The 19,837-nt window shown below is 29.7% G+C and overlaps 1 protein-coding gene and 1 pseudogene across 1 annotated transcript; both read left to right on the plus strand.

The window, feature by feature from the left end:
- The first annotated feature begins 1,337 nt into the window (after window positions 1-1,337).
- Window positions 1,338-11,137, plus strand: LOC145627976 (cytochrome P450 CYP72A219-like; annotated as a pseudogene).
- A 1,163-nt stretch (window positions 11,138-12,300) lies between these two features.
- LOC145627977 (protein FAR-RED IMPAIRED RESPONSE 1-like) lies at window positions 12,301-16,703 on the plus strand. The gene is made up of 7 exons (XM_081680316.1): window positions 12,301-12,463; window positions 13,919-14,076; window positions 14,369-14,631; window positions 14,725-14,816; window positions 14,929-15,050; window positions 15,134-15,280; window positions 16,437-16,703. The coding sequence occupies exons 1-7, from the start codon at window positions 12,301-12,303 to the stop codon at window positions 16,701-16,703; spliced, it is 1,212 nt and encodes a 403-aa protein (XP_081536442.1).
- The last annotated feature ends 3,134 nt before the right edge of the window (window positions 16,704-19,837 follow it).

The following is a 19,837-nucleotide window of genomic DNA, read 5'->3' on the forward strand; positions in this document are numbered from 1 at the left end:
ACTTTTATTTCATGAGGTTTTATTTAGACTAAAAAAAAAACAAAAACAATTCTCTATAGTAGCCCTACCTGTAAAAGTGTTGCGCTGAAATGGTAACCCCTCATTTTTTGTTTATACAAATATCCCTAATTAAGAAATTTATCCCAATTATGACCTTATTGAATGTTCTTTGGTTAAAACTCAAACTATGGTTAAACACTTAAAAATATCATCCAAGTACTTACTAGTATCGTGCAGACAATTAACCATGTCATCTAACCAGTTGATCATATCATCCTTCTTAGACTGTTTTGTAGGAGCCGAAAAAAAAAACAAAACAAAAACCATGAAGATGAGTTTACCGAGTCAAACTCGCAACAACTAGCGGTGTAAACTGATCCAGATCCGGACCAGACTAAACCTGAACCGGGTTGGACCGGAATCGGATTGGATTGGTTTACGCAAACCAACAGTGGACTTGAATCTTCCGGTCCGATTAAGGTCCAGTTTCCGGTTCGGATATTTTATGTACACCCCTATGAGGCCTAGCTAGGGGTGAACCGGTCTAGACATGAACCAGGTTTGATCGGGACCGAATTGGACCGGTTTGCACGGACCGCCAACGAATTGAACTTGAATTTTACGGTCCGATCAAATTCAGGTCCGGTTTCTGGTTATCGTTTTTTTGTACACTCCTAGCAACAACTATGGAGGAGTTTCGATATCAACCTTATCAAATGGTTTAGATTATTGTTGATTGAGAATGTGATGATTTATTTCACTTATTTGAAGGAGATTGTTTGGGTAAAAGAATATGCAAAGGTGAGAGCCGTCTCATTAATGATAACATCATCCAATACTATGTGTCGAAAAAATCAAATTGAATTGGTATCTAATTCACTAATTATTGGAGGTTTATTTTCAATTCCTTTTCATTTTCATAACAATATTCTACATCTTCAAAGCTGCTACGTAAATATATAATTAATATAAGAAATTAGGCCCATTGTAACATATGGCAAGCAACAAAGCACAATCTCGTGCTGTGGTGCATGTATGATGTATGGTATAACTTGTTCGCTAAATAGATACTAAAAAGAATAATTTGTAGCACACAAGTCGACCAAATATTCATAGCTAGACAAAATCCCTTCTTTTCTTGTACGTATGAGATAGTAGTATTTGTGTTGTATTTTCATATAATATCTATTCTCTTATCACAAAGCCAAACAAAAATTAATACTTTATTTCGTCCTTATACTACTTCGTTATATCACTAGTTCAATTTGTGTGTGTAGTGTACTCTCAGCGTGATTACTAATTTTGAACAGGGGTAATTACTTGACTGGGAAACAGATATGGAAGCAAAAGGATTGTTTGTAGTATTTTCTTTAGTATGTGTTGTGTTGGTGAATTTGTTGTGGAATATATTGGAGTGGGTATGGTTGAAGCCTAGAAGATTAGAAAGATGTCTTAGAAAACAAGGTTTCCAAGGTAACTCTTATAGGCTACTCCATGGAGATACCAAAGACAAAGAAAGGATGTTGATTGAGGCTAGATCGAAGCCTGCTATGCCATATTTATCAAATGATCATCTTTCGCGTGTTCTTCCGTTCTTTCATCACACTGTCAATACCTACGGTACATAACTACATACTTGTGTTGACACTACTAGTGTTTTACTACATCTCATTGTTGTTCCTCTTTGGGATCTTCAAAAGTTTTCATTGCATGCAATATGAAATTTGTTGATTAGTATAGTGGATTTTTACTAGATTCGTTTCAATTTGTAGTAATCAATTAAAATTTTATAAAACTTGTTTAAAGGTTATTTAAATTCAATTACATGCATAAAAAACTTATTAAAAAAAAAAAAAAAAAAAAAACATTAATTGACACACAAGAAAACGAAGGATATTCCATAATAATATAAACCCTTTTTGTGGAAAAATCTTGAATTTATTTCCAAGTATAGACTTATCATGTGTACATCCATGCATGCAATCGTTTTTTGTATTTAAAATGAGTAGGAAAAAAAAAAGCATGCAATTGTTTTATAAAATAGATCAACTTAGGTGTCGTTTGGTTTACAAGGGAATTAGAATTTCCCATGAATTGCAAATATATGGGAATTTAATTCCTATAATCATATTCATGGGATTTTTCCAAAAATTGTTTGGTTAACAATAAGAGAAGTTCCCAAGGGAATTTCTATTTACCTAGGGGGGTTAGGTAAGGTAATTCCTACATTTTGTGGGAACTCAAAATTCGTAGGAAGTTCCACTTCTCCCATATCACCAAATGTTTGCCAACCAAACAACATACAAAATTTGCAAATCCTAGGAAGTTTCAATTCCCATGTTTTATCATGTCAACCAAACAAGCCCTTATACTCTAATTTATAATTGAATTATCAGCGTTAAAACAGTTTGTCTATGATTTACAGGATTTATGCAAATCCATGATTGAAATTTTTGACATACAATTTTGTAATTAATACGGAGTAATCTAAATTTTTATTTTAAAATTTGTCATACAATTCTGACAAACAATGCGTCACATTCAAGGCGACTTGATAGGGGATGATAGGTCCTCCTCCTTTATGTGTCGACTATTGTGACATGCAATGTGGTTTATGATAAGTTCAGGGACAAGACTAGTCACTAGATCAAGACAAGCATTTAAAGAAAAGTTTAGGAAATTTTATGACAAAGTTTGTCGCATTAAAGGTGTCCAAACCGACTTGGCCTTTAATCTAAAAAATTAAATTCATATTTTGATATGTATAAACACAATAGTTCAGCATGACTTAAATTAAAATATACCTGATTCGACCTCACTAAACCTAACCCAGATATTCGAATTGATAATACCTCTAGTGAATCTAGCTAGTCTATATGATAAGTCATTATGCTTGAACTCCTTAATTTTAAAAGTGGAGTTGGCCAATGGTAGAGCTATTAAGCCCGCATAGGGAGCACCTATATCCCCATTTTGTGGAAAAAAAAAATACAAATCTTTAGGCCCAATTTAGTTTTAAAAAATAAAAGGCTAAAAATTTGGACCCATTCCAAATATATTTATCTCATAAGCTGACAAATACAACTACTTCTTTATTTCCTATCTTCCTGCTTCTTCATGTGATGACAGCTCTTTAATTTTTTTATTTTTTATTTTTCAATCCTTGATCACTCACGTGAGGTGAGCAATTAGGGGAAAGAAATGAAATTCTTTTTATTTAACAAAACCTATTTCACCACTTTCTAATTTTCTCTCTCCAACTCAAAGTCTCAAACATCCATACAATTGTCTAATTTCTCTTTCACCTCAAAGTCTGAAACAAAGAAGTATCAAATATTCAAATATACCAACAAGTTTATTTGCTAATCAAGTTGGTGATTATTATTCTTGTGGCAACCACAAGTGTAGAAAGAGAAATTTTATAAGTTACGAAACAATATAGGTGATCATTTTTAAACGATTGTTTGGTTTCTTTCATAGAGACAAATATTGCATTTCCATGAAATGAAAATCGACAAGAACAAGTGTATTTTTTTAAAAAATAATGCGTTGCTTTGTTTTCCCTTATAAATAATCATGGATCTTTCATGAGTACAAACCCTATTATTTGTTTTGTGTTATTAAAAACGATTTGTAATTTTTGTACTCCGTATGTTGGGATGATTAAGTTGGAAGTTTATTTTGGACCCCCATTTATAAAATTTTGAATCGGTCATTACAGTTGGCTATATGAACCAGCATGAGGATTTCTTAGGAGATCACTCATTAGTACTACTCTCAATTATTATAGCTCATGTCAAGCGACGTGACAAAGTATTACACTAGCTATCACTGGCCTAATATAACCCTCATCCTTTATCCAAAATCGAGACCGGCAGCGGAAAACCCATTGGAGTTAAAAAAAACAAAAGTTTAATAATTGTTAAATTTGTAATTGATGAGTGAGTAGTACTTTTATTGTAGAACATTAGGCAAGTTCGATCCTTTCTCTGTTTTATATACGAAGTATAAATAATGGTTACATTGGAGGTTCATATAGCAATTTACAAGAAATGATTTAAAATTGAAATATGATGTATAACTTATACGAAGTATTGTATTAAAAAAAATAAGGAAAAAAACAAAAGAGGAAATTACAGTATTACATTAGGTGAAATTTTGTAGAAAAATAAAGTTTAGCGATGTTATCTACCCAATATAACATGGGATAAAGTAAAGTGTAACAATTAATTTTATTTTATTTTATGTTTATTGTTTGGAGGAAAAAGTGTAACAATTAATTTGATATGTAAATAACTATTTATGTACAAGTAAAAAATGTTTTATGTGGAATGGTCCAATGCCCTTGGTATTAATGTCGGAACCAGAGTTGATGAGAGAAGTTTTTATGAAGATAAACGAGTTTCAGAAGAAATCAAATCCTTTTTTTAAGCAGCTCGCCACTGGTTTGGTTCAAGTAGAGGGTCATGTGTGGGCCAAGCGAAGGAAGCTACTCAATCCAGCTTTTCACATTGACAAGCTAAAGGTAGGTTAACCCTTAGCGTAAAGTTGATATTTGTTAACAAACATATAGGATGGAAAAATATACCACTAAACGCATAATAGGTGACAAGTGGTAAGTATTTTGGAGGAATAAATTCAACCCAAAATATGATAAAAAGTACCACTACATGCATAATATTACACAAAAAGTATTCTTAAGACAACTTTATTTTTAATGGTACATTATATGTGCATAATGATACATAATAGACTAATGGTATATTATAATATACCACTGTAGAGTCAGCTTTTTTCCAAAGCTAGTCAAATTTTCATTTTTGTCCTCATAAATACTTTATAAATGCATTGCAGCCATGTACTTAGATGCACTCCTGAAGGTAGTACTTTTTTTTTTAATGTAGCTTCCATTTTGTCATTTTTTTTAGGAAATTTTGTGAGAAACTACCTAATAAAGCCTAAATTTTGTGAGAAACTACCTAATAAAAAAAATGTTGTAAGAAACTACCTAATAAAAGATAAAATGTTGTAATATACTACCTTTGACCGAAATTCCACTGTTGACTTAATTTTAGGATGTTGGTCCACCTTAAAACACCCCTAAAACAATCGTGAGGTTGGTTTTTAAGGTAGTAAGGTTATTTTCGGGGTGGTTGGAGGATATTCCGAGTTGGTGAGGGTAGACTAGTGCTTCGGGATGGTGGTTTTTAGGGTTAGAGGTGGTGCTTTTGGGGTTGAAAGGTGGTTTAGATGTGGTGGAGACAATTTTAAGCAAGTTGTGTTAGTTTGGGAATGAAAGCGGTGGTTTTGGAAGTGTTTTTAGGTCGATCATCGTTTAAAATTCGGTATCTGCAGTATTTTACAAAATTTTACCTAGGTAGTTTTTTTTATAACATTTTACCTTTATTAGGTAATTTATTACAATATTTTTTTTATTAGGTAGTTTTTCACAAAATATGGGTTTTATTAGGTAGTTTTTGACAAAAACCCCTTTAATTTAACATTAAAAATACACAAACTCTACAAAAAGGCTGATTTACGGTAATTTATTCTAAGACGTGTTAAAGTTATCTTAAAAATATTTAAAATTATCCTTTATACTACAAAAGTTATTATTTTTTGTAATAATAAATTTTATATTATAATAAACTTATAATGTATTATATTAATCATTTGGCCTTTACAGTATATAATCAAGAATTTATAAGAAATTACTAATTCAAACAAAATTCAAACCAACGATAAATTAAAAGTATTTCTTTAAGGGGTTAAATTTACCATACAAATAGATAAAGTTACCCCATCAACCAGGGCCGTATTAAGAATTTTCAAGCCATAGTCTAATTCTATAAATTGGGGCCCTAATAAAAAAGGTGTCATTTGAACTCTTTTACAATAAACACTGTAAGTAAAACTACAATATAAAATTTTTACAAAAAAATTAAAAAGAAATAAAAATAAAACATTGAATCGAAGCAAAATAAACAAATAAACAAAACTAATTAAATAAATAGTGCACTGCACCTAGAATACACAAATCAACAAATTACAAACATAAGCAATTGTTCAAATTCCAAATATTAAAAACCCCAATGCCTCTAATGCAGTCACATCTAACATGTAACCGATTTCTTTTACTTCCATTAAAAAAATGTTAGACCCCGTTCACTTCACCTTATTTTTGCTGAATTAAAATTATTTTTACTGAACTGAAATTAATTTTACTGATCGGAAATTAATTTTGCTGCACTGAAATTATTTACTGAATTTCTATTATATTTCTTCTTTAAGTTTACTTAATTTTACTGAATTGAAATCATTTTAACTGAACTAGAATTATTTTTGTTGAACTGAACTTATTTTTACCGAACGGAAATTAATTTTAGTGATATGAATTTATTTTTACTGTATATTTTTTTTTTTTAAGGTGAAGTGAACAGAGTCTAACAATACACTAAAGCAAATCACAAAAACATGAAATTACATTATTTAGTATTAGGAGGGAAAAAGCAGTAAACCACATAGAAAAGTAATATCCTTCCTTAAAATAAATAATAGAAAGGGAAAATGGAAATAATTAATTCCACCTTTGTGTGGTCTAACAATAACAATCCCATGTTTTGATTATCACAAGGCAATCGCACCTTGGTATGCTATCTTCTGTTAATAAACCTTTTAACATACATCTTGTTAAAGTGGTTAAAATGTTTTTTTTAAGCCATGTTTCATACAATAATTGGTAAAAACAAAAAAAAATTAAAAATAAAATAAAATAAAACCCACCACCCACCGCACATGCACCAACCACCGCCCACCCACCGTGAAAACGAAAATTGGCCCACCGTCACCCTAACCATCCGAAAACGGTTGGGCGAAACCCCTAAATACAAAAATCCATCCCGCCAACCAAAATCATCCCCGTAACCACCCCTTCACCAAATCCCACTCCCTAAACCACCATAACCATGACAGCCATCACCCTGATAACCCCACTTACCCACCGAAAACCACCTCTAAACGCCGAAAAACCACTGAAACCCCACGTAACCTCCATCCCAGCCTCGATAACCCAACCCAACTTTCCTGATCACCTCGATTATCTCCATCTCTGCCCCGAAAAGGCTGCTTAAACACCTTCAAAACCCGACCCCGTCGCGAAAAATCCATCGTTTCCCTAGTGGGTAGGTGTTGGTCGGCCGTTTTCGGAGGTTAAGGAGGGCGACCGGCCGGTTTTTGGTGTTGGCTGGGATAGGGGATAGGGTATCACGGTGGCTAGGTTTTTTGGTTGGTGGCAGGGTTTTTTTTTTTCTTTTTTTTAAATTTTGTTTTGTGTGTTTTTATTTATTTATTTTTTGTTTTTTTTTAAAACATAAAATGAACCTAATAACAAATTGACACATGACATATGACCTACAAAAATCGATCACCAACATATTAAAGTCCATTAAAAGACAATAACATGCAAAGGTGGAATTACCTCCTAATAATCAAAAGGTGAGATTATTATTGTCAGACCACGCAAGAATGTGGGATTATTTATTTCCATATTTCCTAATAAAAAATTAGGAGTAATATGATTGATTTTCCTCCTTGAATGAATTTTGATATCTAACCGAGTAAACAATGAGTAATCCAAATTAGAGAATTTTGATTTATGTGATACATATAACTTAAATGAATAAAAAAAAAAATCTATTAGAAGCAATTCAAGGATTAAGAAAATACTACTCCATACTCATAACTAAGCATTGAATTAGAGAGAAAGGTGGACCAATGGGAGGGAGTATCAAATTGAAAATTTCAATATTGTTTTTTTAATAACGTAAGAATTAATTACTGTTTTTTTTTTAATAGCTGGGCTCCAAGTGGGATTGGGCCCTCAAGATTTCGGGGCCCTGTGCTAAGGTATGCTTGCATAGGCTCTTAGCCGGCCCTGTCTCAAACTGATCGTCTTACAATAAAATTAATGTACAACCGTCTTACATAAGACTTATTCTATTTGCAAGAAATGAATATTTTATGTGTCATAAATATGAAATTGATAATTTAATATTATATTTAAATTATTGGCTATGTTGTAACCCGGTATAATTGGATTGTAGTTTATGCTTCCTGAATTTTTGACAAGTTCATATCACATGATCCAAGAATGGGAAGAACAGGCGTAAAAAACGAGGTCTTGTGAGATAGATGTTTGGTCACATTTGCATAAGCTATCTGCAGATGTCATTTCAAGAGCTGCGTTTGGAAGTAGTTTTGAAGAAGGAGAAAAAATATTTGAATTCATAAATGAGCAAATTATGGTTGCCGAGCCACTTATTAATTCTGTTTATATCCCTGGATTAAGGTAATCCTATATTTCGTATTAATCAAATATTTTTGTTTGTTCTTACTTGACTTAATTAGTGAGCAAGAGACTGTTTCGTTACAAAAAGTTATTATTTCTAAAGTTTTTTACCACATGAATAATCAATCATAAACAATACAATGAAAACTTTTGCTATAATATGTCAAGAAGATAGTTCCTCTATTTTTTTTTATAGTTGCAACAGTTTGACTTTTACATTATTCACTTGTTTCACTTTGTCTAGCTTTAACGATTTATGTTTAAGTAAAAATATATTCATGTGGAATGTTGTTAGATTCGTATTAATTAACACAATATTAATACCAAATGTTTAAAATTTTTACATATTGGTAATAAAAATATAAACGATTGAAAACATGCATTGGCAAGTGTGAAAAGAGAAGTGTTTCAACCACTAAAAAAAAACCATCAGAAGTATACCATTATAGAATTATACATATTAAAGATATGAAACTAGATAGGCTATATAATCTCTTATTAGCTTGATTTTTATATATACTCTATAGATAAAACTTCTTTTTAACTTGATTTTATAGAGTTCTTTGCTTTTATGTTTTAAAAGATTATTGAGTGTAGTGTAAAAATAATTTTACTTTTAGAGCGGAACTTATGTTTACCAACTGAAACTTATATTTTTATTTATTAATAGCAACTATAATTTTAAAGGTGAAACTAACATGATCATATTAAAATTTAAATTTCTTTTAATTAAAATATAAAAGTATGAGGCTAAATGGCTAATGATCTAATTGAGCCTATGAAACGAAAATTAGTTCCCTACTCATCTACAAGAATTTGTTCGTGGGAATTTTTCTCATGAGCATGTGTGTGAAATTTCACAAAACAAGTAAAGTGCCTAAAAAAGCATGAAAGCTATTGTGTTCATTTTTCATATAGCATGTGAATGTCAACTAACTTCCTCGTGTCACTTGTTTGAATTCAGGTTTGTCCCAATTAGGGCTCATAAGAGGATGACAGAGATTGACAAACAAATCCGCATTCTACTGAAAGATATTATTGACAATAGAAATAAAGCGATGGAGATAGGAGAAAATTCTAAGGATGATTTGTTGGGTTTATTACTAAACTCAAGTTTTCAAGATATTCAAAATGGAAGTAAGAAGAAAAATTTGACTAAGTTGGATCTTAAAGAAGTGATTGATGAATGCAAGATATTCTACTTAGCAGGCCAAGAGACTACTTCCACATTACTCGTATGGACACTAATTTTACTTGGAAAACATCAAGAGTGGCAAGCAAGAGCACGAGAAGAGGTTCTAAAAACATTTGGAAATGAAAAACCAGATTATCATCAATTAAATCATCTAAAAACAGTAAGTGCATGCAAAAGTTATATACCTCCTCCGTTTTTATTTAGTTGCAACACACCCCTTTGACACACATGTTAAGGAAGCTATTAGACTAGGTAAACGGATAAATTAATTTACTAAATTTTAACACCTATAAGAAGAAAAAGATAAGTTGCTACGGTTTAAATTTCATACCTTAATTCATTCGTTTACCTAATTTAGTCCCCTCATTGATAAGTGTGATAAAAGGTGTGTTGTAAGTATAAAAAAACAGAGGAAGTATATATTTTTACAAATGGTATCCTCAAATTTTTACTATATGATTTCCTTCAATTCATCCACATACATTTTAAAACATTAGAAAATTATATATGATAGTCTCCAAGAACTGAAATTTTTTTATGGAAGACAAACTTTTTTTTTAGTTTTATTGAATGGCCTTATGGTTTTTAATATAAAATTGAGTTATACTATACTAAATTCATATACAACTTTTAATCTTCCAAATGTACTGTTCAAATAGAGACATGTTTTGTTTATTTGAAATAAGTACGTAGTTCTAAATTGTGCAAGATTTGGTGTAGTCTAATCCGGTTATGATGATTTGGGTTAGTCTAGTCTATATGTTTTTGTGTATATTTTGTCTTTTTATTTAAAAATATAAAAAAAACTATTATTTTATGTGTTTGTTTATGTGTGTGTAATCTAAATTTAGTGATGAAGTATAAAATAAAACAAATTTACATTTTTAGTAATTAATATGGTATGATTTTGATTTTAATTTAGTGTGACATATAAAGTGTATAGATATTCAAATATGAGACTTATGTGTTATATAAATTCATCACCCTAGTACAATTACAAATGTTATAAAATTTTGAAGAATTTGTATAGCATATTTTCCCTTTTATTACTCAAGTCTATTAATTTTGCCATCAAGAAAGATTTCACTATTAATTTTTGGAGTATATACATTATTGCTAATATTAATACAATCATTTAATTTAATTTTTGATTGGGCTTTAATTTATAGGTAAACATGATTCTGCAAGAGGTTCTTAGATTATACCCTCCCGTGACTGAGTTAACACGCACAGTCAAAGAAGACATCAAAGTCGGAGAAGTCTTCTTTCCCAAAGGAGTGTTAGTCAATCTTCCAATACTCCTCCTACATCAAGACGAAAAGTATTGGGGACCTGATGCCAAGGAGTTCAAGCCTGAGAGATTTAGTGAAGGAATTTGTAAGGCGAGCGAAGGAAACATGTCATTTTTCTCATTTGGTTGGGGGCCAAGAATATGCATCGAGTCTAATTTCGCCATGATGGAAGCTAAATTGGCATTAGCATTAATTTTGCAACGCTTCTGTTTTAACCTTTCACCACTGTACGCTCATGCACCTTCATCAATTGCAACTCTACGACCTTAGTTTGGTGCTCCGATAATATTTCATCGACTATAGGAGGTTATTGGAAAATTACTTCTACAACTGTACTACTAATATGTATCCTTGTGATGTTTTGAAACAAGGTTGATAATTAATAATTATGAATTCTTTCCAAGTCAAATATCAATAAATTTTATGTATTCCTTTCATTTCATATTATGAGTAAGATTTTTCAAAAATGGATGTTACATATTATGTATAATAAACCAAGCCAAAACTTTCATATTTTACTAAATTTTTTGTGTAAATTTACATTTGTACCCACGGTAAAATCTATATAACTTTTCCACCAATTAAACAAATTGGTAAATACATAATAAAAAAGACCTCTAGCGACAATTTGGTAAATAATATAGCTCCAGCGATAATTTGGTAATTAAAAAAAAAAAAAGCTAACCCCAAGCAACATTGGAAAAAACGAATCATCTCAGACAACAATTAGCCCCAAGTATAAAAAAATTTCCGACAAACTACTCACAAACGCTTAATTTAGTTCATTTTTCGTGGTTTTTCTTACTTAAATCTCCAACCCCTTTTTCGATATTAACAATTTGAAGAAAAATTATTGTTTAAACATTAATTTTTATAACCCTCTTATTATCGTTTTTTGTAAATGGGGTGATTTTTTTTTTTTTTTTTTGAAATCGGGATTAGCAAAATAAAAGGAGATGACATGTTAATTTAAATTTTAAAATGGAAAAAATAAGTTAAAAAATACAATAACAAATTGAATTAGGAAATTTAAAGACTTTGTCGGAAAAAAATTTACTAGATATTTGGGTCTAAAGGTCGCATGAGACTATTTTTTTTTACCAAATTGTTGCTTGGAGTTAGCGTTTTTTACCATATTGTCGTCGTAGTTATTTTTTTTTACCAAATTGTCACAAAGGTTTCTTTTATTTACCAATTTGGTCAACGACGCCTTTTTGGTGCAGCAGGCCATGGCCTGCTGCCAACTCATAAAAAATAACGGAGGAGACGCACGTATAACGGGATTGTAAAGCACGTGCTAATGAAAATGAAACTATAAAAACACACGCACAAATCCCTACACCCTAAAACCCAGAAAACCACAATTATTGCGGCGTTCATAAAGGCGATAACAACGAGAAAACTTATGCGAAAATCAAGCTAACACTCAAACAATTATTGTTTCAGAAATTTTAAAAAAAAAAACTATGACAGAAGAATTCGATCAATTACCTGATTCACAAAAATCATCAGAGATTGAAGAAATTGAAGATTCATTATTGAATCTCAAAATCCAAACCAGTAATCAGGTATTATATCTGGAAGATGAACACATATACGACAAAAATGATGTCAACAATGACTTACAAGGTAAAATTTGAGCGATTTGTAAATCTAACTAAATCTATATTTTGCGATTTGTAACTGTACTTTAACAAGTAACCCCTAAATATAAGGGTTACCTAATATAAGAGTTATAGGTTACTGTACTATAACAAGCAACCACTAAATAATTATGGGTTACAGGTAACTGTACTATAACAAGTAACCCCTAAATACTTAAGAGTTACATGTTACTTTATTTTAACAAATAACCCCTAAATATTTAAGGGATACACGTAACTGTACTATAACCAGTAACCACTAAATAATTAAGGGTTACATGTAACTGTACTTTAACAAGTAACAGCTAAATATTTAAGGGTTACAGGTAACTGTAATTTAACAAGTAACCCCTAAATATTTAAGGGTTATAGGTAACTGTACTTTAACAAGTAACCCCTAAATATTTAAAGGTTACATGTTACTTTATTTTAACAAGTAACCTGTAAATAATTGAGGGCTACATGTTACTTAATTTTAACAAGTAACCCCTAAAAATTTAAGGGTTACATGTTACTTAATTTTAACAAGTAACCCCTAAATATTTAAGGGTCACACGTAACTGTATTATAACAAGTAACCACTAAATAATTAAGGGTTACATGTAACTGTAATTTAACAAGTAACACCTAAATATTTAAGGGTTACAGGTAACTATAATTTAACAAGTAACCCCTAAATATTTAAGGGTTACAGGTAACTGTACTTTAACAAGTAACACTTAAATATTTAAAGGTTACATGTTACTTTATTTTAACAAGTAACCCGTAAATAATAGAGGGTTACATGTTACTTAACTTTAACAAGTAACCCCTAATTATTTAAGGGTTACACGTTACTTTATTTTAACAAGTAACCCCTAAATATTTAAGGGTTACATGTTACTTTATTTTAACAAGTAACCCCTAAATATTTAAGGGTTACAAACTGTACTTTAACAAGTAACACCTAAATATTTAAGGGTTACATGTTACTTTATTTTAACAAGTTACTTTATTTTAACAAATAACCCGTAAATAATTGAGGGTTACATGTTACTTAATTTTAACAAGTAACCCCTAAATATTTAAGGGTTACATGTTACTTTATTTTAACAAGTAACCCCTAAATATTTAAGGGTTACATGTTACTTAATTTTAACAAGTAACCCCTAAATAATTGAGGGTTACATGTTACTTTATTTTAACAAGTAACCCGTAAATAATTGAGGGTTACATGTTACTTTATTTTAACAAGTAACCCTTGAATATTTAACGGTTAAAAGTAACTATACTTTAACAAGTAACCCCTAAATAATAAAGGGTTACAAGTAATTGTACTATAACAAGTAACGCTTAAATAGTTATTGGTATGATATGGAATGACACCTTACAAATAAATACTGAAATTATAGCAATTATACTTACAAGCTGTATAATTCTAACTTAAATTTATAATTTGCAGAAGTCAATACAAGTACTACAGATATGAGTCATAGTACATTGACAGAAGAAAGTGCTAATCAAGCAGAAGTACAAATAGAAGATTATGCAGGAAGTCTATTAGGTTTTACAGCCTCAACTTTGAATGAAATATATGAACAATATAGGCTTCATGCTATGGTTGTAGGATTTATTATAAGACATTCAACAATAAGATACACACAAGGACAACACAGAGAAATCAAAGGAAAGGATTTTGTTTGTTCTAAACAAGGATTCAGATGTATTAAAAAAAGTTAAAAGAACACCCCCTTCTCCAAAGGAAAACGAGAAACAAAGAACACATCAAGTCCCTGAAACAAGAACTGGCTGTAATGCATTCATTAGAGCTAAAAAAAACAGAGAAGGAATGTTTGTAGTTGAACAACATGTTATAGCACATAACCATGAGTTGACAAGAAGTGTATGACAGCATTTACATAAATCAGAAAGAAAGATAATAGAAGACAAGGCAAAAGTCATTGATTTAATGGCAGATAGTGGATTAAGAACAGCTGATGCATTTAGATTAATAAGTAATGAAGCTGGTGGAGAAGAACTTGTAGGTCACACTATGACAGATCACTACAATTACATTTCAAGGAAGAAGATGAAAGAAATTCAAGGAGGTGACGCACAAACTGTTATAGATATATTATACAAAAGACAAGCAGAAGATAAAGATTTCTTTTTCAGGTAAATTATAAAAGTAACAAGTAACTACACTTTTAATTATCAGTAACTACTGTATATTAATATTGATAGTAACTCTTAAAATTTCTTTTTCAGGTTTAAGTTAGGAGGAGGTGAAAATGAAAACAAACTGAATGCTATCTTTTGGAGAGATTCTGAAATGAAGGAAGATTCAGATTTATGGAGATGTTGTGGTGTTTGATACCACATATAGAACAAACAAATACAATCTTATTTGTGCTCCTATTGTTGGTGTCAATAATCATTGGTTAAATGTAATGTTTGGCTGTGCTTTTATAGCTGATGAGAAAATTGAAACATTTGAGTGGGTTTTAGACACTTTTAAAAAATCAATGGGTGGTAGTGAACCTGCTTCAATATTCACAGATCAAGACTTGGCAATGTCTAAAGCAATTGAAAATGTAATCTCTGAACTAAAATATAATTTCAATAAAATTATCTCTTGAATTTTAAGATACAATAATAATATATTTCACTCTTGTAGGTGTTTTCTCACTCAAGACACAAATTATGTATTTGGCATCTAATAAAGAATGCTGTATCAAGATTTGGAGCATTAAAAAGAGATACATCATTCAAAGATGCATTCAACAAATGTCTTTCTGGATGTGTGACAGAGGATGAATTTCAGGTAACCCCTATAAGTATCTTTCTAATACAAGTAATTTTTTAAATTAACAAGTAACAAATATGATACTAATAACCTCTTTATATGAACAGATAAACTTTTTATATGAACAAGTAACATTCTTATATTAACAAGTAACCTCTTTATATAAACAAGTAATACATAATATACAAGTAACTTCTTTATATAAACAAGTAAACTCTTTATATAAACAAGTAACACATATTTTACAAGTAACCTCTTTATATCAACAAGTAACCTCTTTATATTAACAAGTAACCTCTTTATATAAACAAGTAACACATATTTTACAAGTAACCTCTTTATATAAACAAGTAATTTCTTTATATTAACAAGTAACCTCTTTATATTAACAAGTAAACTCTTTATATAAACAAGTAAGACATATTTTACAAGTAACCTCTTTATATTAACAAGTAATCTCTATTTTAAAAGTAACCTCCATATATTAACAAGTAATCTCTTTATATTAAAACAAACAAATATTATATATTAACAAGTAACACATATAATAACAACATGTAAATACAAGTAACAACAATATATTAACATGTAACACATATAATAACAACATGTAAATACAAGTAACCATTAATATCTTAATACATTTAACCATTATATGTAACCTTTAATTAACTAGTAATTCATATTATTTAGTAAAAATCATTGTTACATATTATTAACAAGAAATTCATGAAATTACAGACATGCTGGGAAGGAATGATTGTCAAATACAAACTTGAAAACAATAAATGGTTCAAAAGGTTGTATGAATTGAGAGAAAAATGGTGTACTGCATTAAGTAAAAACTTTTTTTTCTGCTGGTATACTATCATCACAAAGAAGCGAAAGTGAAAATAATGCAGTTGGGTTTAAGGCTAACAAAAACACAAGTTTGACAGATTTCTTCAAAATATTCAATCAAACAGTGAAGAGATGGAGAAAGAATGAGTCAGATGCAGATTTTAAATGTTCAAACTCCAACCCAACTTCAAGTATTCCTTTTATTGGTCTACTTAGACATGCTTCAGAGATATATACTCAAACCATTTTCAGATATTTTAAAACTGAATTCATGTACTCAATTGGATGCATAACCTATCTTCATGCTACGGTGGGAGATTTTTACTTTTATCAGGTGCAAATTGAGTATGATGGTAGTAGCTGGCAGAAGGTTACATATAATGCAGCTGAAAATAAAATAGCATGTTCATGCAAGAATTTTGAAGAGCTTGGTTGGCTGTGTTATCATTGTGTAAAGATCTTGCATCATCATAATGTAACAAGGATTCTTCTCTTATACATTTCACCAAGATGGACTAAAATTGCAAAAGCACATGTCTGGAAAAAAAAGGATGAAGATGTTGCAGAAAATGGATCTCAATTAAACAGATTAATGCCTTGACGTCACACAATGGCAAGAAAAAGCTACAACCTACTAATCAAATGTCAAGAGCACAAAGAGACAAGGAACTTCGTAGAAGCACATTTCAAAATAATTCAAGACAAGGCAGATGAATTTATAAAGGAATTGGAAAAAAGCAAAGACAAAGAAAATTTATCTGATCAACAAGAAGCTACAAGTGATCCACAAAATACTTCAACTGATCATCATGAGACTTCCCCGGTTCAGCAAAATGAAGAAGATATCCCTGCAGTCATGGATCCAGAAAAAGCAAACACAAAAGGAAGAAGCAAAAGAAGAAAAGGGCACTTTGAAAAAGGCAAACAACCAAAAGCAAAAAAAAAAAAAAAACAAAGGCAATGCAAGCAAAAGGAAATACTAGAGAATTTGGAACAATAACTCCAGTTCAAAACCCAAAGTTATTTTAGTGTAATATTTTAAATTTTTATATTATAGACATTTTATATTATAGACATTTTATATTATAGACATTTTTATATTATAGACATTTTATATTATAGACATTTTATATTATTGTCTGATACTTATAGACTTTTTATATTATTGCCTAATAGACATTTTATATTATTGTCTGATACTTATAGACATTTTATATTATTTCCTGATACTTACTTTAATAACATAAAATAACAAGTAACAACTTAGAAGTAAAATCATATATATATAATTAGTACCTCTCCTATTATGTATAATATGTATAACAAGTAACACTACCATTATTTATTTATAACAAGTAACAACTTAGAAGTAAAATCATATATATATATAATATCTCCTATTATGTATAATATGTATAACAAGTAACACTACCATTATTTATTTATAACAAGTAACAACTTAGAAGTAAAATCATATATATATAATAAGTAACTCTCTTATTATGTAAATATGTATAACAAGTAACCCTACTATTATTTATTTATAACAAGTAACCCTCCTATTATCCATATAAGTAACACTTGTAGTATGTATCATATGTATAATATGTATAACAAGTAACCCTACTATTATTTATTTATAACAAGTAACCCTCCTATTATCCATATAAGTAACACTTGTAGTATGTATCATATGTATAAAAAGTAACCCTGCTATTTTTCATTTGTAACAAGTAACCCTCTTAACCCTTCTTTTATTCATATAAGTAACACTTTTATTAGGTTAAAAGTAACTATCCTATTATACAAGTAATCAAATTCATACAAGTAACCAAGTAATCAAAGTCATACAAATAACCAAACGATTAACAATTCAAGTAACTTCCTATTATTTATATTACATATAACAAGTAACCTAATAAATACAAGTAACAGACTTTTGCAAGTAACCTAAGTCATAAAACTAACTTATATCATACAAGTAACACATCTCATTCAAGTAAGTTATATAATACAAATAACACAATAAATAAAAGAAATAATATTATACATAAAACTTAAAATTCACACAAGTAACCAAACTGAAACCAAATTCATATAAAAATGCATTTCTAATAGAAATAAAATCAAACCAGTTCAATTAAAAATAATAATAATAAAAAAAAGACAGTAGTGTATATATAAAAATGTAAATACAAACTTTACTAAATTTTCCTAATTGAATTTATTTACTAAATTCCTTACTTATTCCTTGAAGAATGCATTTGAGCAGCATGCTTAGAAGAATCAGCTATCTTCTTTTTCTTAGCCTCTTCTGCCATTTTCTCTGCAGCAACAGTTGCAGCAATAAAAAATTCTTCTTCTTCCCTAATTGCCTTTTCTTTATCAGCTACTTGATCTTGTTCTGCTTCAGAAAATAATTTTTTTCCTTGGTTACTCTTTTTCTTCATCCCTAAATTTCTTTTTTTACTTTTTGACAAACTAGCCTTCTTAGCTGTTTTTTTTGCCTGCTCAACCATATTTTTTGCCTGTTCTATTTTTTCATTAAGTATGACTTAAGCATAAATCTCTTCATTCTTCTCACCAAAATCATTCACATTTGACAAAACTTCTTCTCTTCTTAAATTCAAGTTGCACAATACAAGAGAGGCACATATTTCTGCCCTAAAACGCCGTCTTTCTAGTGCCTATAAAATAATATATATTAAAAAAACAATATTAAGTAACATAAAAATAACAATAAAAATTAAATGAAAAACAAAAATATAAATTTTATACCACAGTCAAACTTTTACATCTAAAGGCTTTCCCTTCATATGTTGCACTATGATACAAACAAAATACTCCACAATCATATGTCTCCACAGCACACTTTTGAGAATCAAGCGGAATCATACGAATGTTAAAATCTTTGACAGCTTCTCCATTATCATGGCCTTTTAGAACCAAATATTTTGACATATACATTCTTTGAAAAAAAAAAAAAACATTACCAGTTACAAGTAACTCTAGTTATTCAGCATCTAAAAGAATCTTGTAGATACAAAAAAACACATAGAAATATTCAATACAAGTTACTCCGGTAATTACAAGTAACAAAAAAAAATTTAAATTAGACAAATAACAAAAAAAGTAGGAAATTCAAAACAATTAATAAATACAAGTAACTTATAACAAGTAATTCATGACAAGTAATACAAGTAACTCATAACAAGTAACTCAAAACAATTCAAAACAAGTAATAAATACAAGTAACTTATAACAAGTAACTCATGAATTCAAAACAATTAATAAATACAAGTAACGTATAACAAGTAACTCATGACAAGTAATACAAGTAACTAAAACAAGTAACTTATAACAAGTAACTCATGACAAGTAATACAAGTAACTTATAACAAGTAACTCATAACAAGTAACTCATGACAAGTAATACAAGTAACTCAAAACAATTCAAAACAAGTAATAAATACAAGTAACTTATAACAAGTAACTCATGAATTCAAAACAATTAATAAATACAAGTAACTTATAACAAGTAACTCACGACAAGTAATACAAGTAACTCAAAACAAGTAACTTATAACAAGTAACTCATGACAAGTAATACAAGTAACTCAAAACAAGTAACTCATAACAAGTAACTCATGACAAGTAATACAAGTAACTCATAACTAGTAAAACCAAACCAAAACCAAATTATATAACAAGTAACTCATAACAAGTAACTCATAA

The sequence above is a fragment of the Chenopodium album genome, chromosome 4 (assembly GCF_948465745.1).
Source record: "Chenopodium album chromosome 4, dcCheAlbu1.1, whole genome shotgun sequence".
Lineage (NCBI taxonomy): Eukaryota > Viridiplantae > Streptophyta > Magnoliopsida > Caryophyllales > Amaranthaceae > Chenopodium > Chenopodium album.